At 40.2% G+C, this 27,156-nt stretch overlaps 1 protein-coding gene and 1 pseudogene across 6 annotated transcripts in view; both read left to right on the top strand.

The window, feature by feature from the left end:
* RIPK1 (receptor interacting serine/threonine kinase 1) overlaps nt 1-27,156 on the top strand; it is a 74,318-nt gene that overhangs the window by 21,249 nt on the left and 25,913 nt on the right. The window contains exons 1-3 of one of the 6 annotated variants that reach the window (XM_058733170.1): nt 12,273-12,380; nt 25,667-25,887; nt 26,933-27,089. In XM_058733170.1, the coding sequence (XP_058589153.1) occupies nt 25,736-25,887; nt 26,933-27,089 (309 nt within the window). In that variant the 5' untranslated portion in view covers nt 12,273-12,380; nt 25,667-25,735. Of the gene's footprint in view, nt 1-12,272; nt 12,721-25,666; nt 25,888-26,932; nt 27,090-27,156 lie in introns of those variants that run through there. The other 5 variants (XM_058733173.1, XM_058733172.1, XM_058733169.1 and 2 more) reach the window with 5 other exon arrangements.
* LOC131513868 (small ribosomal subunit protein eS6-like) lies at nt 12,284-16,483 on the top strand (annotated as a pseudogene).

The raw sequence follows: 27,156 nt of genomic DNA, 5'->3' as shown, positions 1-27,156 counted from the left end.
CTATGAAAAATTATATGTCTACAAACTGGACAATATGGAAGAAATGGACAAATTCTTAGACACTCAGACACTACCAAAACTCAAACGGGAAGAAATAGAAAATTTGAACAGACCCATAACCAGCAAAGAAATTGAATCATTTATTAAAAATCTCTCAACAAATAAGAGTACTGGGCAAGATGCCTTCCCAGGGGAATTCTACCAGACATTTAAAGCACAGTTAACATTTTTCTCAGACTGTTCCAAAAAACAGAAATGGAAGGAAAGCGTCCAGACTTATTCTATGAAGCCAGCATTACCTTGATTCCCAAACAAGACAAAGACCCCACTAAAAAGGGGAATTACAGACCAATATCCCTGATGAACATGGATGCAAAAATTATCAACAAGTTACTAGCAAATCTAACTCAACAGTATATTAAAAGAATTACTCACCATGTCAACAGTATATTAAAAGAATTACTCACCATGATCAAGGTATTTCATTCCGGGGCTGTAGGCCTGGTTCAAATCAATCAACATGATACATCACATTAGTAGAAGAAAGGATAAGAACCACATGATCCTGTCAATGGATGCAGAAAAAGTATTTGACAAGATATAGCATCTTTCTTAATAAAAACCCTCAAAAAAGTTGGGATAGAAGGAACATAACTTAGCATCATAAGAGCCATATTTGAAAGGCCCACACTTAATGATCATACTCAATGGGGAAAAACTGAGAATTTTTTCCCCTGAGATCACAACAGGGATGTCCACTCTCATCACTGTTGTTTAACATGGTATTGGAAGTCATAGCCCCAGCAATCAGAAAACAAAATGAAATAAAAGGCATCCAAATTGACAAGGAAGAAGTCAAACTTTCACTCTTTGAAGATGGTATGATACAATACATGGAAAACCCAGAAGGCTCCACCAAAAAACTACTAGAACTGACCCATGAATTCAGCAAAGTTGCAGGATATAAAATCAATGTACAGAAATCGGTTGCGTATCTATACACCAATAATGAAACAGAAAAAATAGAAATCAAGGAATCGATCCCATTTACAATTGCACCAAAAACAGATATCTAGGAATACCTAACCGAAGAGGTAAAAGATCTATATGCTGAAAACTATAAAAAGCCTTTGAAAGAAATTGAAGAAGACACAAAGAATTGGAAAAACATTCCATGCTCATGGACTGGAAGAACAAATATTGTTAAAAAGTTAATACTACCTAAAGCAATCTACACATTGAGTGCAGTCCCAATCAAAATAGCGCCAGCATTCTTTATAGAGCTAGAACAAACAATCCTAAAATCTATATTTAAGACCCTGAATAGCCAAAGTAATGTTGAAAAAGAAAACCAAAGCTGGGGACATCCCAATCCTGGACTTTAGCCTGTATTACAAAGTTGTAATCATCAGAACAGTATGGTACTGGCACAAAAACAGACACATAGACCAATAGAGTAGAATAGAGAACCCAGAAATGGACCCAAAAATATATATGGCCAACTAATTTTTGTCAAAGCAGAAAAGATTATCCAATGGAAAAAAATAGTCTCTTTAGAAAATGGTGCAGAGAGCTGGACGGTAACATGCAGAAGAATGAAACCGGACTGCTTTTATACCCAATACACAAAAATAAGTTAAAAATGGATGAAAGGCCTAAATTTAAGACAGGAAGCCATCAAAATGCTACCGGAGAAAACAGGCAGCAATCTCTTTTATCTCAGCTGCAGCAACTTCTTACTTGACCTGTCTCTGAAGGCAAGGGAAATAAAAGCAAAAATGAACTATTAGGACCTCATCAAGATAAAAAAGATTCTGCATGGCAAAAGAAACAATCAACAAAACTAAAAGGCAACTGATGGAATGGGAGAAGATATTTGCAAATGACATATCAAATAAAGGGTTAGTATCAAAAATCTATAAAGAACTTACCAAACTCAACACCCAAAAAACAAATGATCCACTAAAAAATGGGCAGACGATATTGATGAGGGAAACAAAGGGAAGAGAAATGTAGCTTAAATTAAATCTCTTTACAGCTTGCAGCCCACTGATACACACCTGAAACATGCAGAGCATGACCTTCTTCAAAAACTCATGGCTGCCTTACTTCCTTAATGTTTTTGTTTCATTAAAGACTAAAAGTAACCTTATCTTAACAGTATCTAGCCCCTTAAGGTTCTAAAAGCCTTGCTTTCAAATTCCTTAGAGACTTACCCTATCCCTAACCACCACTAACGTAAAAGTATATAATCAGTCACTCCTCACAACCTCAGTGCAGCTCTTTCTGCCCATGGGTCCTGTCCCCAAGTTTTAATAAAATCACCTTTTTGCACCAAAGACATCTCAAGAATTCTTTCTTAGCTGTTTGCTCAAGGACCCTGTCAACATGAATAGACACTTTTCCAAAGAAGACATCCAGATGGCCAACAGGCACATGAAAAGATGCTCAATATTGCTCATTATCAGGGAAATACAAATCAAAACCACATTGAGATACCACCTCACACCAGTCAGAATGACTAAAATTAACAACTCAGGAAACAACAGATGTTGGTGAGGATGTGGAGAAAGGGGAACCCTCTTGCACTGTTGGTGGGAATGCAAACTGGTGCAGCCACTCTGGAAAACAGTGTGGACGTTCCTCAAAAAATTAAAAATAGAATTACCCTACAACCCAGAAATAACACTAGTAGGAATTTATCCAAAGGATACATGAGTGCTGATTTGAAGGGGCACATGCACCCCAATGTTTATAGCAGCGCTATAAATAATAGCCTAATTATGGAAAGAGCCCAAATCAGTTGTCCATCAACCAATGAATGGCTAAAGAAGAACTGGTGTGTGTGTGTGTGTGTGTGTGTGTGTGTGTGTGTGTGTGTGTGTGTATAGTACTCAGTGATGAAAAAGAATGAAATCTTGCCATTTGCAACAATGTGGATGGAATGGAGGGTATTATGCTAAGCAAAATAAGTCAGTCAGAGAAAGATAGATATCATATGATTTCACTCTTATGTGGAATTTGAGAAACTTAACAGATGACCATAGGGGAAGGGAAGGAATAAAAAGATAAAAACAGAGAGGGAGGCAAACTATAAGAGACTCTTAAGTACAGAGAACAAACTGAGGATTGATAGGGCTGGGGGATTGGTGGGTGGGGAAAACGGGTGATGGGCATTGAAGAGAGCTCTTGTTGGGATGAGCACTGGGTGTTGTATGTAAGTGATGAACCATGGGAATCTACTCCTGAAGCCAAGACTGCACTGTATGTTAGCTAACTTGACAATTAAAAAAAATCATTTTATCTGTTATTCAGATTGGATACTTTCTGTTGATCTATCTTCAAAGTCACTGACTTTCCCCCTTGTGTTTCCATTCTGATACTGAGATAGTATTTTGGCTCTTGTATTTTTCTGTTCTAAAATTTCCATTTGTTTCTTTTTTGTCTTCCATTTATTTACTGAGACTTTTTACTTTTCCACTGCTTTCTAGAGTATTTGTGACTGGTCACTGGAGCTACTATAAAGTCATTGTCAGATCACTCCAACATCTGTGTCATCTTGGTGTTAGCATCTCTTGAGTTCCTTTTCCCACGCAAGTTGAGATTTTTCTGGTTCTTCGAATACCCAATATTCAATTTTGGATTGTATTCTGGCTACTTTGAAGATTATGTTATGAAACTCTGGGTTTTATTTGAATTTCATCAAGAATGTTATTATTTTTGTTTTAGCAGGTAATCAACCCAGTTAGGTTCGGGCCAGTAGTTTCAACATGCTTTCAGTGGGTTGTGGTTTCTATGCCATTTCAGTTCTCACATCCTTTGCAACGCTGTTGGGATTTGTCTCATGTGTATGCCACCCATGACCAATCTGTGATCTGAGCAGTTGTCTATCTATAGTTCAGTTCCCAAAGTATTTGGTATGCTGATTGGGATCAGATCCCCAGGTCTGCAGCTTAAAGGTGAGCCCAGGAGTTCAAACACAACTTTATGGTGTGGTTTCCCTGCACTCCCCTCTCCCTCTCCATGACCTCCGCAGTATTTTCTGTTTCTATAGGACTTCTGTTTCCAGACTTCAGGCAGAAAGCTGGCACTTTAATTGCCCCATTCTGCCACATGCTTCTCCAAGTGCACCCCTGTCTGGAGCCAAGAAATGGGAGAACAGGGAGAAGAAGAAAGCAATAGGATTTGGTTCCTGTTTCTTGGTACCACAGAGTCACTGATTGGACAGGAAGGGTTTATTTCTTCAGGGTTTGGGCAATTGCAAGCTCCTTTTGTTGCCATTTCAGGATTGCTTGCAGGCTGGAATGTCAGAGAAAAAAGAAAAGAAAAAAATGGGAGATTTCACAGTTTCCCTGAACATTAACAATTCCCTATCCTTCCAATCAAGCCAGAACTAGAGGGCTTCCCCTGGAGATGTTTCTGTCTTCAACCGACAACTCAGAATGTTTGGCTGTGTTGAGTTCAGGCTGAGAGATACTGAAGGGGAAAAAAGGACAAAACATTGTCAAGTTGGTAGTACTTTGAATTCTGGTCTTCCCCATTCCACCTGCTACTTTTAGACTTTTTTACTTTTTAGATTTAAAATTTTTTAATTAATTAATTTTAAGAGAGAGAGCACAAGCAAGAGAGGGACAGAGGGAGATGGAGGGACAGAATCCTAAACAGGCTGTGCACTGTCAGCACAGAGCCTGACTTGGGGCTCAGTCTCACAACTGTGAAATGCTGACCTGAGTCAAAATCAAGAGTAGGACTCTTAACTGAATGAGCCACCAGGCACCCCTCTACACAGATTTTAAAGCCCACAAGTAATCATCATAATTGTTTTTAACATTCAATATTTATTTATATTTATGCACAGTTATTTACCCTTTCCAGTGTGCTTTTTTCCTTTGTATCATTCTATGCTCCCTCTGAGATCATTTTCCTTCCTATAGAAATTCCTTTAGTATTTCTTGTAATGCAGTTCTCTGGCAAGAAATGCTCTAAGATTTAGTTGTCTGAAAAAAAATGTGTATTTTCTTTCATTTTTGAAGGACACTTTAGTTAGCTACAGAATTTTAGGCTGGGATATAAATATTGTTTTCCTATCAGCACATTTATTTATTGAAATTTATTGTCAAATTGGTTTCCATACAACACCCAGTGCTCATCCCAAAAGGTGCCCTCCTCAATACCCATCACCCACCCTCCCCTCTCTCCCACCCCCCATCAACTCTCAGTTTGTTCTCAGTTTTTAAGAGTCTCTTATGCTTTGGCTTTCTCCCACTCTAACCTCCTTTTTGTTTTTTTCCTTCCCCTCCCCCATGGGTTTCTGTTAAGTTTCTCAGGATCCACATAAGAGTGAAAACATATGGTATCTGTCTTTCTCTGTATGGCTTATTTCACTTAGCATCACACTCTCCAGTTCCATCCATGTTGCTACAAAGGGCCATATTTCATTCTTTCTCATTGCCACGTAGTACTCCATTGTGTATATAAACCACAATTTCTTTATCCATTCATCAATTGATGGACATTTAGGCTTTTTCCATAATTTGGCTATTGTTGAGAGTGCCTATCAGCACATTTAATGTGTCCTCTTAAGAGGACAATTCACTGGCTTCAATTTCTGCTGAAAAACCAGCCATCTGTATAGCTGTTACTGTCTTTAACATAATATGTCTTTTCTCTCTGGCTGCTTTTTTCTTTTATTTTCAGCTGACTTTTCTGTGTCTAGGTGTGGTTTTCTTTGTATTTATCTCGTATGGGTGTACAAAGTTCTTTGTTTGCTTGTTTTGTTATTAAAAAAAATTTTTTTTAATGTTGATTTATTTTTGAGGGGGGGAGGGGTAGAGAGAGAGAGGGAGACAGAATCTGAAGCAGGCTCCAGGTTCTGAGCTGTGAGCACAGAGCCCGATGTGGGGCTCCAACTTGTGAACCATGCATGAGATCATGACCTGAAGTTAGATGCTTAACTGACTGAGCCACCCAGGCACCCCATTTACAAAGTTCTTTGAATGTGTTGTTTAATGCTTGGTATCAAATTTGGAAAATTTTTGGCCAGTAATTTTTCATATATTTCTCCTATCCCATTGTCTCTGGTATTTCAATAGCATAAATATTTGACATTGTCATCATGTTACATATATCTCTTGTACTCTCTTTTTAAAATTAAAAAAAAATTATGTTTATTCATTTCCTGAGAGAGAGAGAGAGAGAGACAGAATGTGAGCAGGGGAGGGGCAGAGAGAGAGGGAGACACAATCTGAAGCAAGCTCCAGGCTCTGAGCTGTCAGCACAGAGCCCGACGTGGGGCTCGAACTCATGAACTGCGAGGTCATGACCTAAGCCTAAATCGGACACTTAACTGACTGAATCACCCAGGTGCCCCCTCCCCCTGCCTTTTTTTTTTTTTTTAATTCTATTTCTATCTATTTTTCCTTCTGTTCTTTACTCTGGATATTTTTTACTGCATTATCTTCCACTTCCCTTAATCCTTTGCTCTTATCTAATATCAAACCCATCGTTTGATTTATTCAAGTATATTTTTTAGGTTCTAGAATCTCCATTTGGCTTTCTTTAAATAGCTTTCAGATTTTTCGTGAGATTCTTCATCTTTTCATCAATTCTGTTTAAAACATTCATCATCGTTTTTTTAAGTTTTTAAATTTATTTTGAAAGAGAGAGAGCAAAGGCAGAAATAGAGAGAGAGAGAGAGAGAGAATTCCAAGTAGGCTCTGCATGGTCAGCATAGAGCCCTAAGTGGGACTTGATACCCATGAACCACAAAATCATGACCTGAGTCAAAAGCAAGAGCCAGACACTTAACAGGCTGAGCCACTCAGGCACCCCTCAGAATTATTTTAAGTCTCTGATTATTCAATATCTGAATCATCAATGATGCCATTTCTCTTTTGTTTTTTCCTGTTTTTTTGATAATTTCTATTACTTTTAAAGCATGTTTCATAAAATTTTATTAGATGCCAGATATTATGAAAGAGTGTAGAGGTACAGAATAGTGTTGTTTACCTTCAAAAAGTGTTGTTTCCTCTGTCAAGCACATAGTTTACCAGCAGATTCCTGTGGTCCAGTTTAGGTGGGTTAAAGCTGTGCTTTATTAGGGCTGGGTTATTATTTTTTTTAAGTTTATTTATTTTGAGAGAGAGAGAGAGAGAGAGAGAGAGAGAGAGAGAGAGAGAAAGAAATCCCAAGCAGGGTCTGTGCTGACAGGAATGTGAGGCTCAGTCTCACAAACTTAGAGATCATGACCTGAGCCAAAATCAGGAGTTGGATGCTTAACCAACTGAGCCATTCAGGAGCCCCTAAGCTGGGTTATTTCAATTTTGACCTGATTCTTGGGTCATGTTCTTACTTCAAGGGCATTGCTATAGACTGAGTTGTATGTTCCCCACCCCAAATTCATATATTAAAGGCTTAACCCCCAATCTGATGGTATTTAGAGGTGGAGCTTTTGGGAAGTAATGAGGTTTAGATAGATCATGAGGATGGAATCTTCATGATGGGATGTGTTCCCTTATAAGAAGAGACACCATAGAGCTTGCTTTCTCTCCACATGTGCACAAAGAAGAGATCATGCAAGCACGCAGCCAAGATGATGCCCACAAACAAGGCAGGAAGAGAGATCTTTACCAGAAACTGACCATGGTGGCATCCTGATCTGACTTCCAACCTCCAGAACAGTGAGAAAATAAATGTGCATTGTTTCAGCTACCTGGTCTAGTTATAGCAATCTGAGCAGGCTAAGGCAAGCATAGCCTGACTCCTAGGGACTGTCCCTTCTAGGAGATATACCTAGGGTATTTTCTGAGGCCCAGTTTGGTAGAACTTGAACTCTAACCTCCACCTCCTTAATAGTTTTAAGTTGCTGAAAATCCTGCTCAGCTTTTTTGCCTCTGGTCTGCTCTTGCCTGCTGGGTTTCTTGGATTCTGTTCCTACATATGCATGGTTTAGTCATCAGCCAATCACTGGAGTGTAACATCTTTGGATAATTTTGGGGTCACTTTTTTTATAGTTCCCTCCTTTCTGAGACTTTGCTCTTCAAGTTCCAAACTCTGATGTCCTCAGCGACACTGCTACTTTCTGCTTAGGTTCTATTATCCTTTGCACAAAATTAGAAATACCCTCAGTGAAAAAGGAAGGAAATTAACTCTCTAATACCTTAAGTCATTTTATATATTTTGCCCATTTTCCATTATTGTTTTCAATGGAAGGGTTCATTCTGGATGTTCTGTAAAAACCAGAATACAAAGTTCTGTACTCATATTTTGTGATTCAACCTAAATGTGACTTCCTTTGTGAAGTTTTTCCTGATTCTTTTGCTCTAGAGTAGAATTACAATCAAGTGGAACTTTCTCTGGTTGCCATAGAACCTGGCACATACCTCTATCATTACCCTCACTAGATAATGTTCCCATTTTTATGTAACAGTTGTCTCTCTAAGGGACTACCCTATTAAGTTCATTACCTTTTTCTGAAAAATTCTTTAAAGACCTAACTATACTGTCTCTCATTTTTCTCTTCATCTCCTCCAACTTTTCCTTGAATCTACTCCAAACTTGCTTTTGCTCTCACACCATACCACTAAAACTTACATTATCGTGCCCATTGACAATTTCCATGTTTTCGAATCCAATGGTGAACACATTTTACTTGACTTATTAGCCACAACTAATGTGACTTAGCCACAAGTAACTAACTAATGTGACTCAGGCCACATCTTACTTGACTTATTAGCAGCAATTGGAACAACTGATCACTCTCTTAAGGATCCCCCCCTGACCTGGTTTCCCTCTACTTTCTTAGTGGCTCCTCTTCATCTCATCAACATCTAAAAATTGTAGGACCTCAGGGCTCATTCCTCAGATCTCTTCTCTTTTCTATCAACATTCCCTCCCTTGAAGATCTTGCCTTAGTTCTAGATACCATCCATGTGTTGATAACATTCTAATTTATATTTCCCATCTGTACTTCTTCCCTGAACTCCATACTCATATATCCACCTGCCTACTTGACATCTCACCTGGATGTTTAATAGACCATCTCAAATTTTAACATGTTTAGAGCTCCTCATATTTCCACAAATGTGCTTTGACACTACTCTTTCCCTTCTCCATCAGCAACTCTGTCCTTCCAATTACACTGAGAACAGAAAACTTCTGGTTTCTTCATTTCTTACATCCAGTTTCTGATCTACAAGCTAATCATCACTTCCACCTTCATATTTTACCCAGAATCTGACAATTCCTTGATATCCCCATTGCTATCACTCTCATTGAAGCCATCCTTACTTATCTTGTCAACATTCCTGTAATAACCTCCAAACTTGTCTTCCTACTTTGTTCTTGTTCCTTTTAGTGTATTTTTTTTTTTAATTTTTTTTTTCAACGTTTTTAATTTATTTTTGGGACAGAGAGAGACATAGCATGAACGGGCGAGGGGCAGAGAGAGAGGGAGACACAGAGTCGGAAGCAGGCTCCAGGCTCCGAGCCATCAGCCCAGAGCCTGACGCGGGGCTCGAACTCACGGACCGCGAGATCGTGACCTGGCTGAAGTCGGACACTTAACCGACTGCGCCACCCAGGCGCCCCCCTTTTAGTGTATTTTCAACTCAGCATCCAAAATGATCCCAATATAAGATAATTTAGAACATGCTTCTCTTCTGCACAAAATCTTTCAATGACTCCCTAATTCGGAGTAAGAGGCAAACTTCTCTAAATCACCTACAAAGCCTCACATGATCTCCCTGCTCCCGCCTAACTTTTCTGACCTCATCCTCTATTACTACTTTCTTGCTCCTTCCACAGGCACCTCCTTGCCGTGCCCCCATCTCTGAGCCTTTGTCCTTGCTTTTCCCCAAAATACCTCATTGCTTCCTCTCCCCAAAATATCCTCATGGCTTCATCCCTCACTTCCTTTAGTTATTCACTCAAATATTACCTTTACAACCAGCCATCCATCTAATACTGTGATACACTCCCCATACATACATGCACATCTCCTATCTAACATCGGTGCTTTTTTCTCTTAGCACTTACCACCCACTAACATACTACATAGTTTCCTCATTCATTCATTCATTCATCTTCCTCACTAGCATGTAAGCTCCACACGGGTAGGCATTTTTGATTTCTTCACAACTGAGTCTTTAGTGTCTGGAACAGGTGCTGTGCAAGTATTTATTGAATGAATGAGTGCCTTCACTAGCATGTAAGCTCCACATGGGTAGGTATTTTTGATTTATTCACAACTGAGTCTTTAGTGTCTGGAACAGGTGCTGTGCAAGTATTTATTGAATGAATGAGTGCCTTTTTGTATCACTTGTATCTACCATCAGATATTTTTGTAGCTGGTACCTGCTTACCATACATTAGTCAGAAATGTTTGTGAATGAACAGGTACCCCGTATATATACATATTTTTAAAATAAAGAAAATTTTTTAACAGTTTTAGTTTCAAAGCAAAATTGAGTGGAAAGAGAATACTCTCACATATCCTACCTGCCTCCCAACCCCAAACACACAGCCTTTCCCACTATGAACATCCTGCACCAGTGCGGTACATTTGTTACAATCAATCAACCAACACTGACACATTATCAAGCAAAGTCCCATTCACATCTGGTCTCACTCTTTGTGTTGCACATTTGTGGGTTTTGACAATGTATAATGTATTCATCATTACAACATTATACAGAATAGTTTCCCTGCCCTAAAAATCCTCTGTGCTCCACCTCCCTACAAATCTGACAACCACTGATTTTTTTTCCCACTGACTCCATACTTTTGCCATCTCCAGAATGTCATATAGTTGGAATCAGATGTAGCTTTTTCAGATTGGCTTTCAGTTAGAAATAAATAATCATTTAAGGTTCTTCCATTCCTTTTCATGGCTTGATGCCTTTTTTTTTTTTTTTTTTTTTAGTGCTGAGTAACATTCCATTGTATAGATGGACCAGTGTTTTTGTACATTCACATACCAAGAAGAACATCTTGGTTGCCTTCAAGTTTTGGCAATTAGGAATAAATGTGCTATAAACATTCATGTCAGATTTTTGTGTAAATATAAGCATTCAACTTTTTTGGGTAAATACTAAGGTATGGGGTTTCTGGATCATATAATAGGATTATTTTCAGTTTTCTAATGCCCACCTTTCTTCCTAAGTGGCTCTACCAATTTGTGCTCACAGCAACAATGAATGAGAATTCCTGTTGCACCACATCCTCACCCACATGTATTCTCAGTGTTTTAGATTTTAGCCATTCCAATAGGTATGCAGTGGTATTTCATTGTTGTTTTAAATTTGCAATTCCCTAATGACCTACAATGTTGAGGACCTTTTCATGTGCTTATTTGCCATCTGTATGGTGAGGTGTCTGTTCAGATCTTTTGCCCATTTTCTAATGGGGTTACTCCTTTTATTGTTGAGTTTTTAGGATATTTTGGATAACAATCCTTTATCAGATGTTCTTTGCAAATACTTTCTCCCAATCTGTGACTTCCCGTTCTCTTGAAGAATGCATTTGACCCTTGAATGCAGAGGTTAGGGGCACCCCTAACCCCACAGTTGAAAATCCACATATAACTTTTGACTCCCCCCAAAACTTTACTAACAACCTACTGCTGACTAGACGCTTTACTAACAGTCTATTTAACATATATTTTACGTGTTATATATTGTATTCTTACAATAATCTAGGTAAATGTAAATGTTCAAAATATGAGGAAAATATTTACAGTACTCTATTGTATTTATTGGGGAAAAAAATCCACCTATAAGCGGTACCCCCATAGTTCAAACTCCTGTTCTTCAACGGTCAACTGTGTATCTTTTTACATGTAATCATAGCTATGAATAATTGCTTTCTATTATAGCACTTCCCATTTTGCGTGATCACCATTCTAAAAGGCTGCAAGATAAGTATCACATTTCTTCCACCACAGAGAGGATTTTATTATCCACACTTCACGTGTGGAGGGAGATAAGAGAATGGTAATTTGCCTAAGGCTGTAGCGCCGATAACCCGCAGAGCTCAGAGTGGGAGTTGGAAGGAGCGGTGTAGTGCTTTTACCCCTAGGCCAAGCTGCCCCTCCCCGACCGCGGAGGTTTCTATGACTAGGTGACATTTCCTCTTTTGGCTTCCCACCGACTTTAAAAGCCAAGATTCTCAGGGTGACAACTCCGGGATTTAAAATCTGGGGGCAAGGCCAGTTGGCTGCGGGGCGGGCGCTCTCCTCCTACACGGCTTTGGAGCCCGCGGAGGCGGAGCGAGCAGTCCACGCCCTCTCGCCGGTCCCAGCGCACTTAAGTGACACGCAGAGGGCGCGGACACCGGACCTAGCCTGCAGGAGCACGGCGGTCCTGCCGAGCCTACATCTCCAGGTGCGCGAGCCCGCTGTCCCGCTGGGGCGAGGGAGCCGGGGCCGCGCGGCAAGACGCGCGCTGACCAGCGGGGCCCACGGAGCCGGGCGCGGCGAGCCACTCCGCGACCCGGCCTCCCCGAGTCTGACGGGCTTTGTCCCCGGTGACCACCTCTGTCAGGCTCGGGCGTCGGCTCCCTGCTCGCCCCGGCTAGATTGTCGCGACGTCGGAGTAATTCCGGAGTCTCCCACCGCCGCTTCTTCCCTTACCCAGGCCTCGGGAAATTTGCCGCGGAAACGAAAGTAAATTAAGTCTGGGTGCGTCTGCGCGGAAGGAGCGGCTGCCACATCCAGGTTCTTTGGCCACAGGCTTGCAGGCGGGGGCGGGGCTTCCTGATTAGGCCGGCGGGCGGCGGGCGGGGTCGGCGTGCACAGGAAGTCGAACTGTGAGTGGGCCTGTCGGGTGGTGGGCGGAGCTCGCGGCTGTCGAGGAAGTAGAGCTGTTTGCAAGCCTTCCGTATTCCCTGAAATTGGGTGGTGGGCAGGGCCCGCGGAATTTTCTGGGGTCCTGTGCAGAATTGTCAAAGGCTCTGCGCCTTTTTCATCAGATGTACTCGGTACAAGGGCGGAAACATGCCCTCGGGCCAGGATGACGGTGTGGCGTTGCGTTGTTGCTATCATTTTGTAGCGTTGATGGTTTTTTATTGCAGTATCCTTAAGGTACAGTGGTGCATGCTCTGGTCACTATAGGATTACGTAGCTGTCCCAGGGTGGGACTGCTTACCAACCCTTTTACTCTTGCCCTTGGGGCTGCGCTGGTTGCAGAGATCATCAAAAGCATTTCCGAATAATCTTAGACGTGAGCTGGTAAATGGAAAAGAAGGGCCAACTGCCATAGCGACAAAAGGGACGAATATCATAACCTTAGGAGACCTCTTAGGTAGTCATGGCAAGTTTGCTTTTACGAAGTACTGCAGAATCTCTTCAGGATTTTGAAGAGGTTAAGCTACAACCTCCTTTCCTAAGCATTTGACAAAACCTCAGGGATTGGAGGAGGAGCAGTTACTTCTTTATTTCTTGCTGATCTTTGGCTCTTCCTTGTCCAGAGCTCCTGTTTATCTTGGGCAAAGCCTGAGGCTGTTACATTCAACCACTCTTCTGAAGTCCTTTGGTAAATAGATAGGTGACAGAGTAAGGAGGAAATTGTGATCAAGTAAAAATGTAGAGGGGCGCCTGGGTGGCTCAGTGGGTTAAGCATCCGACTTCTGCTCAGATCATGATCTCACAGTATGTGGGTGTGAGTCCCGCATTGGGTTCTGTGTTGACAGCTCAGAGCCTTGGAGCCTTCTTCAGATTCTGTGTCTCCCTCTCTCTCTACCCCTCCCCCGCTTGTGCTTTCTCTCTCTCTCTCTCTCTCTCTCTCTCAAAAATAAGTAATAAACATTAAAAAAAGTTTTTTTTAAAAAAAGTGAAAAATGGGGGAGCCTGGGTGGCGCAGTGGGTTAAGCATCCAACTCTTCATTTCAGCTCAGGTCATGATCTAAGAGTTGGTGAGATCCAGATCAAGCTCCTCTTGCCTTCCGCTGTCCGACTCTGCAGTGACAGTGTGGATCCTGCTTGGGATTTTCTCTGTCCCTCTCTTTCTGCCCCTCTTTCTGCTCCTGCTTTCCCTCTCTGAAAATAAATTAAAAAAAAATTTTTTTTAATGTTGAAAACCGCAGCTCTTCTAAACACAAAAAGTGAAGACCAGGTTTATTTAAAATTTAGGATGTGTCATTATTATTGCTAATAAAACAGCAATAGTGATTAACTTTAATTTTCATTTTCCTCTGTCTGTACTATATTGAGCACCAGAGATATGTTACACTTTTAAGAATGTGAATATTAATGAGGTTAAGAAAAATGCCTTAAATATCAACTTCCAAAATGGCAAACTATTATGTGGTGCTTATTAATCCATAATATATCAATACCACAAATATGATCTGGAATTTGAAAAAATATATGTGGATTCCTGTGCTTTGGTTGGATGTTGTACTCTGGCAAAAATGATTCCATCAGCCTGTAGAGTATTGATTTTGAATCACATATTTTATGTTCTAAAAATTTAATCTGTGTTTTCCCTATTTCTGACTGTAACATACTCATTTAATATAGGTGAACAAGGCTACAATATTAGGTTTTTGCATGGAATTTTAAGAAAGAGTATAGTTTACTATCTAGAGAAGTAGCACGTGTTAGTGAATTGATGGTGGAGGTTTGAATGAAGAAATGAAAGTTCAGTTCCAGGATCTGCCACTTTAGGTGAGTCATTTAACTCCAGATTTTAGTTTGTTTATTTCTAAATTGGAATGATAAGAATAAAACGTACTCATGGGGTCATAATGTGCTAATGTACGTGATAATACTTGGTTAAACACTTTCAGTCTTGTCCTTTGCTTTTCATTTGGTTCTTCCTTACTCAGGGCTCTTGTTTATCTGGGGCAAGACATTAAGCTGTTAAAATTATAAGAACAGGGGCGCCTGGGTGGCTCAGTCGGTTAAGCGTCCGACTTCGGCTCGGGTCACGATCTCGCGGTCCGTGGGTTCGAGCCCCGCGTCGGGCTCTGGGCTGATGGCTCAGAGCCTGGAGCCTGCTTCCGATTCTGTGTTTCCTTCTCTCTCTGCCCCTCCCCCGTTCATGCTGTGTCTCTCTCTGTCTGAAAAATAAATAAACGTTAAAAAAAAAAAAAAAATTTAAAAAAAAAAATAAAATTATAAGAACATTAGAGAAGTCCATGTTGGATACTTGAGTAAAATCAGAGTTCTATTAGCAGGGAAGAGGGGGGCAATGATAGGTAAGCAGCTGACATTTTCTGACTCTTTATGTATGGTCATCATTGAAAAATTTTTAAAAAATAGTCTTCTACCACTGAAAGGTAAATATGAGTATTTTTAAGTCTTTTTAAAACTTAAAAAAAATTTTTTTAACGTTTTTTATTTATTTCTGAGAGACGGAGAATGAGCGGGGGAAGAAGCAGAAAGAAAGGGAGACACAGAATCTGAAGCAGGCTCCAGGCTCTGAGCTCTGAGCTCTGAGCTGTCAGCATACAGCCCGATGCAGGGCTTAAACTCATGAATCCCCAGATCATGACCTGAGCCGAAGTCTGATGCTCAACCAACTGATCCACCAGGCGCCTCTTTTTAAAACTTTTTTTTATTAAAGTGTAACATTAAATGTGAAGTGGACATTTCATAACTGAACAGCTCTATGAAGTATCACAAAGTGAACATTACACAGATTAAGAAAAAGAACATTGCCAAGGCACCCTCACGATGAAGCCAAACATCTCTTTCCCAGCTATTGGCTGCCAGAAACTCATTGAGGTGGACGATGAATGCAGACTTCGTACCTTTTATGAGAAGCGAATGGCCACAGAAGTTGCTGCTGAGGCTTTAGGGGAAGAATGGAAGGGTTACATGGTCCAGATCAGTGGTGGCAATGACAAACAAGGCTTCCCCATGAAGCAGGGTGTTTTGACCCATGGCTGTGTCTGCCTGCTGCTGAGTAAGGGGCATTCCTGCTACCGACCACGGAGGACTGGAGAAAGAAAGCACAAATCTGTTCGGGGTTGCATTGTGGATGCCAATCTCAGTGTTCTCAACTTGAACATTGTGAAAAAAGGGGAGAAGGATATTCCTGGACTTACTGATACTACTGTGCCTCATCCCCTGGGGCCCAAGAGAGCTAGCAGAATCCGCAAGCTTTTCAATCTCTTGAAAGAAGATGATGTCTGCCAGTATGTTGTGAGAAAGCCCCTAAACAAAGAAGGTAAGAAACTTCGAACCAAACACCCAAGGTTCAGTGTCTTGTTACTCCACATGTCCTTCAACACAAACGTAGGCGCATTGCTTTAAGAAAGAGTGCATGAAGAAAAACAAGGAAGAGGCTGCAGAATATGCTAAACTTTTGGCCAAGAGAATGAAGGAGGCCAAAGAAAAACACCAGGAACAGATTGCCAAGAGAGGCTGACTTCTCTGAGAGGTTCTACCTCAAAGCCTGAGTCTAGTCAAAAATGAGATTGTTATAAGAGGAACAAATAAATAAGATCAAACATCAAACCAAAAAAAAAAAAAAAAAAAGAACATTGCCATGATTCTGAAGTAAGAGGTTCACTGTCTCCTATCTTCTGTCATAGTGATCACTGTCCTGCCTGTTAATATCATGAATTAATTCTGCCTTTGTTTTTGGCATTATTATTTATTATTTATTTGTATTTCCCCCAGTTTTAGTGAGGGACAAAATTGAGTACAGAATATGAGTATTTTCATATAAATATATATAGATTTATTTTGCTTTAGGAGAAATTTTAGAAATTTGTGAAATTCCTTGAAATTTTCAGTTAATCTCAGTGGACAAAATTTGCTTTCCTGAGTCCGTGAATTAACATCTGTTTATGAAAAAAACAGTAAGAAATTCCATTAAAATGGACATAATTACATTATTAGTTGAAGTTAGTTATCATCAGGTGATGTAAGAGGGCAGTGTGCTTTCATTAGTTACTCTGTAACATGGCCTTATAATGTGGTTTTCTACCTGCCTCCATTCAGTGTTTTTGTGACTCTTGGGTATCTAAACTACTCACAAGACCTTTCTAAGATATTCAGTGCTTATAAAGTTGAATTGTTCCATGGAAAAAAAGGAGGAAAAAACCCCAACAACAGTGAAAACAAAAGAAATCCCTGGAAACCATGCAAGAGGTGCACAGGATTAAGTAAGACCAGACCAAACCAACAAACTGCAAGACTGGAAGGAGAACTGACTTGGGTCTGGAGCCGGCCTCACAAAGGGCGGTGGAATCACCTGGAGGCCTCCTTCCCCTAAGATTCATCATGCTTGCAGGAGGCACTGCAAATCCTAGTTGGTTCTGGCAAATTTGAGGAGACAAGATCTTGGCTGAAGGAGAGAGAGCTAGTAGAACTCAAAAGAAGTTGAAATCTTATACCCAAATGGCATATTTCAGGGTTAATAATTCCTTCCTGTTTCTTTACTCTGTGAGCCTTTTTTAAAAAAAAATTTTTATTAAAAAAATTTTTTTTAACATTTATTTTTCAGAGACAGAGCGAGACAGAGCACAAAGTAGGGGAGGGGTGCAGGGTGGGGGGGGAGGGGGCAGGCAGGGGCACACAGAATCCAAAGCAGGCTCCAGGCTTTGAGCTGTCAGTACAGAGCCCGATGTGGGGCTTGAACTCACCATGAGATCATGACCTGAGCCGAAGTCAGATGCTCAAATGACTGAGCCACCCAGGCACCCTGAGCCTTTTTTTTTTTTTAAAGGTTATTAAATATTCATATACATTATTTTTGAAAACTGCTAGATATATTTCAGAGTATGGATGTGCCATAATTTATTCTGTCTTCTGTGTGTGTAAATTGTTTTGTATGCTTTTGACATTCTATGTAATGTTGCCAGGAACATCCTTGTAAATAATCTATCTCAGCAGCTCTGATTTAATTAAAGAAATACTGAGTGAAGGAATTATTCTCTTTAAGAAATACATTTTATTGGGGGCGCCTGGGTGGCTCAGTTGGTTGAGTGTCTGACTTCTGCTCAGCTCATGATTTTACAGCCCATGAGTTCGAGCCCCACGTCGGGTTCTGTGCTGACAGCTCAGAGTCTGGAGCTTGCTTTGGATATGTGTGTGTGTCTCTCTTTCTTCCCCTCCCCTGCTCACACCCTCTGTCTCTCTCAAAAATAAATAAACACTAAAAAATTAAAATAAATACATGTTGTTATATATGTATTTCATGTTTATTGAAGGAAATTTGGAAAATGTAAGTGTACAGAAGAAAGTAAAAATCACCCTTCTATCCAGATATAATCCTTGCTAACATGTTGATGTCTTTTGTTGTCTTTTTTTTCTGTATGTGTATCTATATATCTATACATCTACCTGTATGTATAGATTTTTTATTTTTACCTGTAATTTTGAATGATTATGTAACAGTCCATCTTATGAATGTCCTGTAATTCATTTAACTGTATCTTTTATTTTTGGACAATTAAATAGTTCTTTTTAAAAAATAATCATCCATTTAATGATCAACTGCCATATGCTAGGTTTTGTCCTAGACATTGCAGACGGTGTGCAAGGTAGTTTCCTGCCTTCTGTGAAATTAATTAGAAATAATTCTCAAATTAGAGCTGTCTTAACTGTTTCAAGGGAGAAGTAAAAGGTGCTGTGAAAATGTCTAATGGGAAGACCTAGGATGGCTTCCTTGAGGAAATGACATTTCACTGAGACCTGAAGGATGAATAGGATGAGCCAGGAGAAGAATATGCCCTAAGAGGGTTATAGGGGAGAGTGGAACAAATTACTCTGTCTCCTCCCACTCTACCATTCTTAAAGGGATGGGTCAGTAGAACACTGCTGAGCAGAGGATCTCAGCTGCACCCTGGCATTCTCAAAACCCACCGAAACGGGTTAAATATGGATAAATGTGGGCGGCTGGGCCAATCATAGCCAAAATCATAAAGTAGGAAATGTGTTTTCCTTTCAGAAATGAGGAAATTGAGGCTTATGTAAGTTACCCAAGTCACGGGACTAACAAATTTTAGAGCTAGAGTTCATACTCACAAGAGAAAGGTCTGTGCTCTTTCCACAGCATTTATGGCTCTGCTACCTCTCCTTCTATGCCTGCCCCAGCTCCATCACCACCCTCTACCCCTGGTCTTCATGCCCTTTATTTAGGTAGCCTCCCCCACTCCCTGTCTACCTGATAGATGTGCATCTTTCCAGAGGGTGCTTCCTCTTGTTTGGGGATGTCTTATGTTATAGAAATAGTGTTGTCTACTGTGCTGCTATGTGAGCTTTCTGGGGGTGGCATGGTCTACCCACAGCCTTTGTACAAGGTGTAGATGGTAACCTGAAGCAGATGACCACAGGCCACTATACAAGACCACCATCAGCCTAGGCATTTTCAGAAACACCTGAGGTAATTTTTTTTTAAATTCTCTGCCTCACAATATTCTATTATGAAAAATTTCAAAGTGTAAAGTTAAAAAGATTTTACACCCACAGCTAACATAATATTCAATGGTGAAAAGCTGAAAGCTTTTTGTCTAAGATCAGGAATAGGACAAGGATGCCCAAACTTGCCACTTTTATTCAACATGATATTGGAAGCACTAGCCACAGCAATTAGGTAAGAAAAAGAAATAAAAGCATCCGAATTGGAAAGGAAAAAGCAAAGCTGTCACTATTTACAGAAGACATGATATTATCTATGGGAAACCATGAGGATTCCATAAAAAAACTGTTAGAAGTAATAAATGAATTCAGTAATGTTGTAGGATACAAAATCAATATAAAAAAATCTGTTGCATTTATAGACACTAATAATGAACTATCAAAGAGTAATTAAGAAAACAGTTCTGTTTTTCAATTGCATCAAAAAGAAAAAAAAGTGCCTAGGGGGGTCACCTGGGTGGCTCAGTTAAGTGTTCCACTTCCACTCAGGTTATGATCTCATGGTTTGTGAGTTCGAGATCCACATCAAGTTCTGTGTTGACAGCTTAAAGCCTGGAGCCTGCTTCAGATTCTGTGTCTCTCTCTCTGCCCCACCCCTACTTGTGCTCTGTTTCTCAAAAATGAATAGATGTTAAAAAAAAATTAAAAAATGCCTAGGAATAAATTTAACTGAGGAGCTGAAAAATCTGTGTACTGAAAACTATAAGATATTTTGGAAAGAAAATGAAGAAGATATAAGTGGAGAGATGTTCCATGCTCATTGGAAGAACTAATAACGTTAAAATGTCTGTACTACCCAAAGTAATATACAGATTTAATTCAATCTCTATTAAAATTCCAATGTTAGTTTTCACAGAAATGGAACAGGCAACCCTAAAATGTATATTGACCCACAAAAGACCCTGAATCAGCAAAGCAATCTCCAGAAAAAATAAAGCTGGAGGCATCGTGCTTCTGATTTCAGACTCTATTACAAAGCCATAGTAATTAAAATAGTGTGGCATTGGCATAAAAAGAGACTGATCAATGGAACAGAATAGAAAACCCAGAAATAAACTCACACCTGTATGGCCAATTAATCTGCAACAAATGAGACAAGAATATACAATGGGAAAAGGACAATCTGCTCAATAAATCATGCTGGGAAAATTGTATAGCCAAATACAAAAGAATGAAACTGACCACTATCTTATACCATACAAAAAAATTAACTTGAAATGGATTAAAGACTTGAATATAACATCTGAAACCATACAACTTATAGAAGAAACCATAGGCAATAAGCTGCTTGACATAGGTCCTGGCAGTGACTTTTTGAATCTGACACAAGTGAAAGCAACAAAAGCAAAAATAAACAACTTGGACTACATCAAACTAGAAGCCTTCTTCACAGCAAAGGAAAACTGTCAACAAAATGAAAAGGCAACCTACAGAATGGAAATCAATATTTGCAAATCATGTATCTTAAAAGCTTGATATCCCAAATATATAAAGAATGCATAACAACTTCATAGCAAAAAAAAAAAAAAAATCCACTAAAACATGGGCAGAAGATCTGAATAGACATTTTTCCAAAGAAGACATACAGACAGACAACCAGTAAATGAAAGATCAGCATCACTCATCATCAGGGAAATGCAAGTTAAAACCACAAAGGAATATAACCTCCTACCTGTTAGAACTGCTGTTACCATACAGACAAGATAACAAGTGTTGACAAGGATGTGGAGAAAAGGGAACCCTTGTGGACTGTTGGTGCGAATGTGACGTGTAGTCATTATGGAAAACAGTATGGAGCTTTCTCAAAAAATTAAAAACAGAACTACCATTTGATCCAGTAATTCCACTTCTGGGTATTTACTCAAAACAAAAACAAGGACACCAGGGTGGCTCAGTTGGTTAAATGTCTGACTTTGGCTCAGGTCATGATCTCATGGTTTGTGGGTTTGAGCCCCATGTTGGGCTCTGTGCTGACAGCTGAGACCCTGGAGCCTGCTTCAGATCCTGTGTCTCCCTTTCTCTCTACTCCTCCCCCACTCACACTCTGTTTCTCTCTCTGTTTCTCAAAAATAAACATTAAAAAATTAAAAAATAAAAGAAAACAAAAACACTAACTCAAAAAGACATATGCAGTCCCATGTTCATAGCAGCATCAATTGCAATAGCCAAGGTATGGAAATAGCCTAAAAGTCCATCAATAGATGGATGGATAAATAAGATGTGACATACACATATATATCTATAGATATCTATAGATATCTATAGATATATAGATATATCTATATATCTATATATCTATATCTTTTTCTTCTTATTATTCTCATCATTATTCAGTCATAAAAAAGAAGGAAATCCTGCCCTTTGTAACAACATGGATGGACCTTGAGGGCATTATGCTAAGTGAAGTGTCAGCAACACAAATACCGTATGATCTCACTTATATGTGGAATCTTAAAAAAGAAAAAAAAGAAGAAGAAGAAGAAGGAAAAGAAGATCATAGATAGAGAGAACAGATTGGGGTTGCCAAAGGCAGGGGCTGGGAGAAATGGGTGAAGGGGGTCAAAAGATTTTTAAAAAATTAAAAAATCAAGAGCTACAAAAAGCAATGTGGTATTCTGGATTGGATCCTGGAACAGAAAAATGTCATTAGTTAAAAAAAAAAAAAAATGAGTTAATCAAGTAGGGTGTTTAGTTAATAGTAATGTACAAATTTGGTTTCTTAGTTTTGTTATCTGTACTATTAGAAACTGGGTGAGGAATATATGGGAAAAATTAGTAAAAATAGAAATGTAGAAACAAATTAAAAAAAATTTTACACTGAACTCTCGTGTGTCTACCATGAATATTATTTTATTCTGCCTGCGCTATCACAGACCAGCTATTTACCACTCTTTCTACCCACCAGTTTGTCTGCAAAGTAAATTGCAGATACCAGTACACTTTTTTCAGCATGCACTTCATTAACAAGATAGACTTCAGTATGTTTACAGATTTTTCTTTTGTTGTAAGATTTACCTAGAGTATATTTACTGAGTATTGACAAATGCTTATGCGTGTGTAACCCTAACCCCCAATGAGATGACAGAACATTACCATCACCCACAAAGTTTCCTCATGCCCCAAACCATTCAGTCCTCCCCCTGCCCGTGGGCAACCAGTGTTCCTTTTCCAGTGTAGATTACCTTGTTCCAGAACTTAATATAGATGGAATTATACAGTATGTATTCTTTTATACAAGCCTCCTTTTACTTACCATGTTTTGTGACTCATTCACATTGCTGTGTGTATTAGTAGTTCATTGCTTTTTATTACTGAGTAGTAATCCATAGTATGAATATACAATCCTTAAAAAAATTTTTTTTATCTTTATTTATTTTTGAGAGAGAGAGAGACAGAGTGTGAGCTGGGGAGGAGCAGAGAGAGAGGGAGACACGGAATCTGAAGCAGGCTCCAGGCTCTGAGCTGTCAGCACAGACAGAGCTGACGCAGGGCTCAAACTCACAAACCACAAGATCATGACCTGAGGCAAGGTTGGACGCTCAACTGACTGAGCCACCCAGGCACCCCTACAATCCTTTTTTAAAAATCCATTTCCTATTGATGCATAACTGTTTCCAGTTTGGGGATAACATGAATAAAGCTGCTGTGAACATCATACTAGTCTTTGGGGACATAGGACGCATCTTCATGTAGTGGAGAGAGAGAGAGTGAGAACTCTCATATCTTTTATAAGGACCCTGATCTCATTCATGAGGTCTCCACTTTAATGGCCCAATTACCTCCCAAAGACCCCACCTCCTAATATTATCACAATGGAGTTAGAGCTTCAACAAATGAAGTTTGGGGCAGACACAAACATTCAGTCTGTAGCAGCCACCATGTGGGTCATTGCCCTGCGGCCAGTGCCCTGTTCTTTTTTAGTCCCTGGAGTTATTTTCCTTTCCATGGGCCTACCTATGCATTTGAGTGTATATTTGTGTTATGCTATCCAACACACATAGGTCGTTTGCAGCAGGAGGGTTTTAAAATTTTTCTAGTCCTCCATGTTGCCAGAAATGGAAGTCTAAAGGAATACAAATTGTGGTTTTCACATGAAAAGATGCTCAACATCACTCATCCTCAGGGAAATACAAATAAAAACCACAATGAGATACCACCTCACACCTGTCAGAATGGCTAAAATTAACAACTCAGGAAACAACAGATGTTGGCAGGGATGCAGAGAAAGGGGAACCCTTTTGTACTGCTGATGGGAATGCAAACTGGTACAGCCATGCTGGAAAACAGTACAGAGGTTCCTCAAAAAGTTAAAAATAGAACTACCCTATGAACCAGCAATTGCACTACTAGGTATTTGTCCAGAGGATAAAATACAGATTCGAAGGGGAACATGCATGCATCCCAGTGTTTGTAGCAGCACTATCAACAATAGCCTAATTATGGAAAAAGCCCAAATGTCCATCGACTGATGAATGAATAAAGAAGATGTGGTGTGTATATATATGAGATTGGTAGAATACCAGTAAGAGCTTTAAATGTGAGGGTGAGAAGTCTATGCTTAATTTGGTAGACAGGGTTCAGTTATACAGGGCCACACAAACCTTGTAGGTCTAGAGTTTTTGAATTATATGACTAAATATGAACTCTCATAAGATTAATCTGGCATCCTGTATGTTGGATGGCTAGGAGAGAAGGAGACTTATTAGAAGTTTTCTGTAAAAGTCTGGACAAGAGGCAATGAAAGCCTTTATTAGGAGAATGTCTGTGGGCATGGAAAGGAGTGGGTGAATCCAAAAATACGAACTGTCTGACTTGGTAAATGATTAGTTTTAGGTTGGAAAAATCAAAGAGGTAGCCAAAGGTAGAGTGGAGGAACAGATCACATTTGTACATTAGCTAAAGATTTAACCTTTGTAGATAAAGTTTATTTTAATTTCTGGGTGCTTTTTGGAGTGTTTATCATTTCAGAAAGGGCTCAGCAGTGTTTAAAATAAGTTGGGGGTCCATTTAATCCATGTATCTATGCGTATGACCTTGTTTAGTTCAAACATGTTTATCGAGCATCTGTTATATCCTAAGCAGCCTTCAAGGCACTGGGGCTAAAATTCTGAAGGAAAATAGGCATGGTTCCTGCTCCTAAAAGCAATAGTGTTTTGAAATATAATAATAAATTAGTTATTGATTCAATATTAATATAAATATAAATATGCATATTGTGTAATGAGTGTGTTCTAAGTGGTGAAAATACAACAATGAGCAAAACAGACAAAAATTTCTACCTTCATGGAAGTTATATTACAGTAGAGGAGACTGACCCCTTGAAAGTAAACATATAAATGAGGCTATTTCAGATAATGATAATTGCTACAAAAGTGGAACTAGGTTAAAAAGTAAATATATATTGACAGAAGGAGCTTACTTTAGGCCAGGAGGCCAGTGACGGACTTTTTGAGGAGAGAGCAAATCATGCAAAATATCCAGGGAAGAGCACTCCAACCAGAGGAAAGAGTAAATGCCAAGGTCCTCAGAAGAGAAAGAACATGGCAAGTTCAAGACACAGAAACAAAGCCAGTGTGGCCAGAGTCGAATAAGCAAGAGGAAGAGAGGTAGGCAGGGGCAGGCTCTTGGAGGGTTCTGTAGGTCATGGTAAGGAATTTGGTCTTACCCTGAGTGTGTGGAGGGTTTTAGAAGTAACACAATTTAGTTTACATTTGTAAAAGGATCCTTCTGGCTGCTGTGCTGAGAGTAGAGGAATAGGGATAGAATCAGGGAGACCCATTAGGAGGCTATGGATACACATGTCTGTCCGTATATATGTCTCTTGTCTTTTAATGGCAAAACACAATGTTTCTCCCTTTACAAAAAAATAACCTATAGGGGCGCCTGGGTGGCGCAGTCGGTTAAGCGTCCGACTTCAGCCAGGTCACGATCTCGCGGTCCGTGAGTTCGAGCCCCGCGTCGGGCTCTGGGCTGATGGCCCGGAGCCTGGAGCCTGTTTCCGATTCTGTGTCTCCCTCTCTCTCTGCCCCTCCCCCGTTCATGCTCTGTCTCTCTCTGTCCCAAAAATAAATAAAAAACGTTGAAAAAAAAAAAAATTAAAAAAAAAAAAAAAAATAACCTATAATATAAAGGCTTTGTCATCACTCATCATTTTTTGTTCCAATATTGGTCAATAAAACAATCTTTTAAAGTAAAAAAATGTGGTTTTCTGTGATTCCTCCGAACATATGGTAGAATTTCATATGTTTTTTGAATAATGACTTTGTGCACTAAGATGTCTTTTTGTCTTTCTTACAGGGCACATCTCCGAAGGGGGAAAAAGTGGTGCATTTTTGGACATTCTGAGGATTCACAAGGAAACCAGACATGTCCTTGGATGACATTAAGATGAAATCTAGTGACTTTTTGGAGAAGGAGCATCTTGACAGCGGGGGCTTTGGAAAGGTGTCTTTGTGTTTACACAGATCCCATGGACTCGTAATCCTGAAAAAGGTGTACACAGGCCCCAAGCGTACTGAGTGAGTTGGGATCAGAGGTGGGTGGGCCAAATTACAGTCTGGCCATGGGAAGAGTTACCGTGGAGGATACCAAGGCAGTGGATATGCCATGGCCCAGGCTTTAGAATGAGACAGACTGTGGCATATCAGCGTGTGGGCTTTATGTCAGATAACCCTGAAAGCTGGTTATTATTATTCTCCCTGTGCCACTGATGAGGATTCTGAGGCTGGTTAGCAAAAAGCTTGCAGTAATAAATGATGAAAGACAAAGAGAAGGAAATAAAGAAGGGGAAGGAGATTAAGGGTAATGAGGGAGGCAATGAGAAGAAAATGGGGAGGGGTCCTTGAGATAGACTTAAATACTTGCTTCACCATTTTGGTAAGGACCAGCCCTAAGTCTGGGGGTGGGGGAAGTAGCCTATTAATTAGAAGTTCCAGAAGCCCTCTCTTTAAAGCAACTGGTGGACTTGTTTTACCTCCCTTTGTTCCTGCCAGAGTGGTTACCAAGAGAGGCTGCCTTATTTTTTTTAATGTTTATTTTTGAGAGAGAGAGAGAGAGAGACAGAACGTGAGTGGGGGGGAGACAGAAAGAGAGATGGAGACACAGAATCCAAAGCAGGTTCCAGGCTCTGAGCTATCAGCACGGAGCCTGACGCGGGGCTCTCATGAACCATGAGTTCATGACCTGAGCCCAAGTCAGACGCTTAACTGAGCCATCCAGGCGCCCCAAGAGAGGCTGCATTTTTAATTATCCTGTCCAACGCAGCCCTTTTCTCAGGCTGCTTCTCCTTGCTGCTCTTCATTTCCTTTGCATTCATTCGTTATTGACCTACTGTCTCTTGAGCACTCACTGCCTGTAACTGGGAAGGAGAAATATGAAGATGGGCAGGAAACGCCTCTGCCTCTGGAAGCTTGTAGCCTGGACCCAGAAGGGATCAGTACATGCACAAGTACCAACACAAGCCTATGTGATGTGATGCATTGGAGCCATATGCTGTGTTTCTTGGGGGAACAAGGACAAGGGCACTAACTGTGCCCATCTTAACAGCACCTTTCTCTCCCGCAGGTACAATGAGTCCCTCCTTGAGGAGGGCAGGATGATGCACAGGCTGAGACATAATCGGGTGGTGAAGCTCCTGGGTGTCATCTTAGAAGAAGGAAACTACTCCCTGGTGATGGAGTACATGGAAAAGGGCAACCTGATGCACGTTCTGAAAGCGGAGGTAAAGAGGGCTTTGCTGTGCACCGTACAGGCACAGCGGCTCGGGGGCTGCCTGTCTGTGATGGTTA

Source organism: Neofelis nebulosa, chromosome 6, assembly GCF_028018385.1.
Source record: "Neofelis nebulosa isolate mNeoNeb1 chromosome 6, mNeoNeb1.pri, whole genome shotgun sequence".
Lineage (NCBI taxonomy): Eukaryota > Metazoa > Chordata > Mammalia > Carnivora > Felidae > Neofelis > Neofelis nebulosa.
The sequence above is the reverse complement of the archived record's forward strand: the minus strand, read 5'-3'. Positions and strand labels throughout refer to the sequence as shown.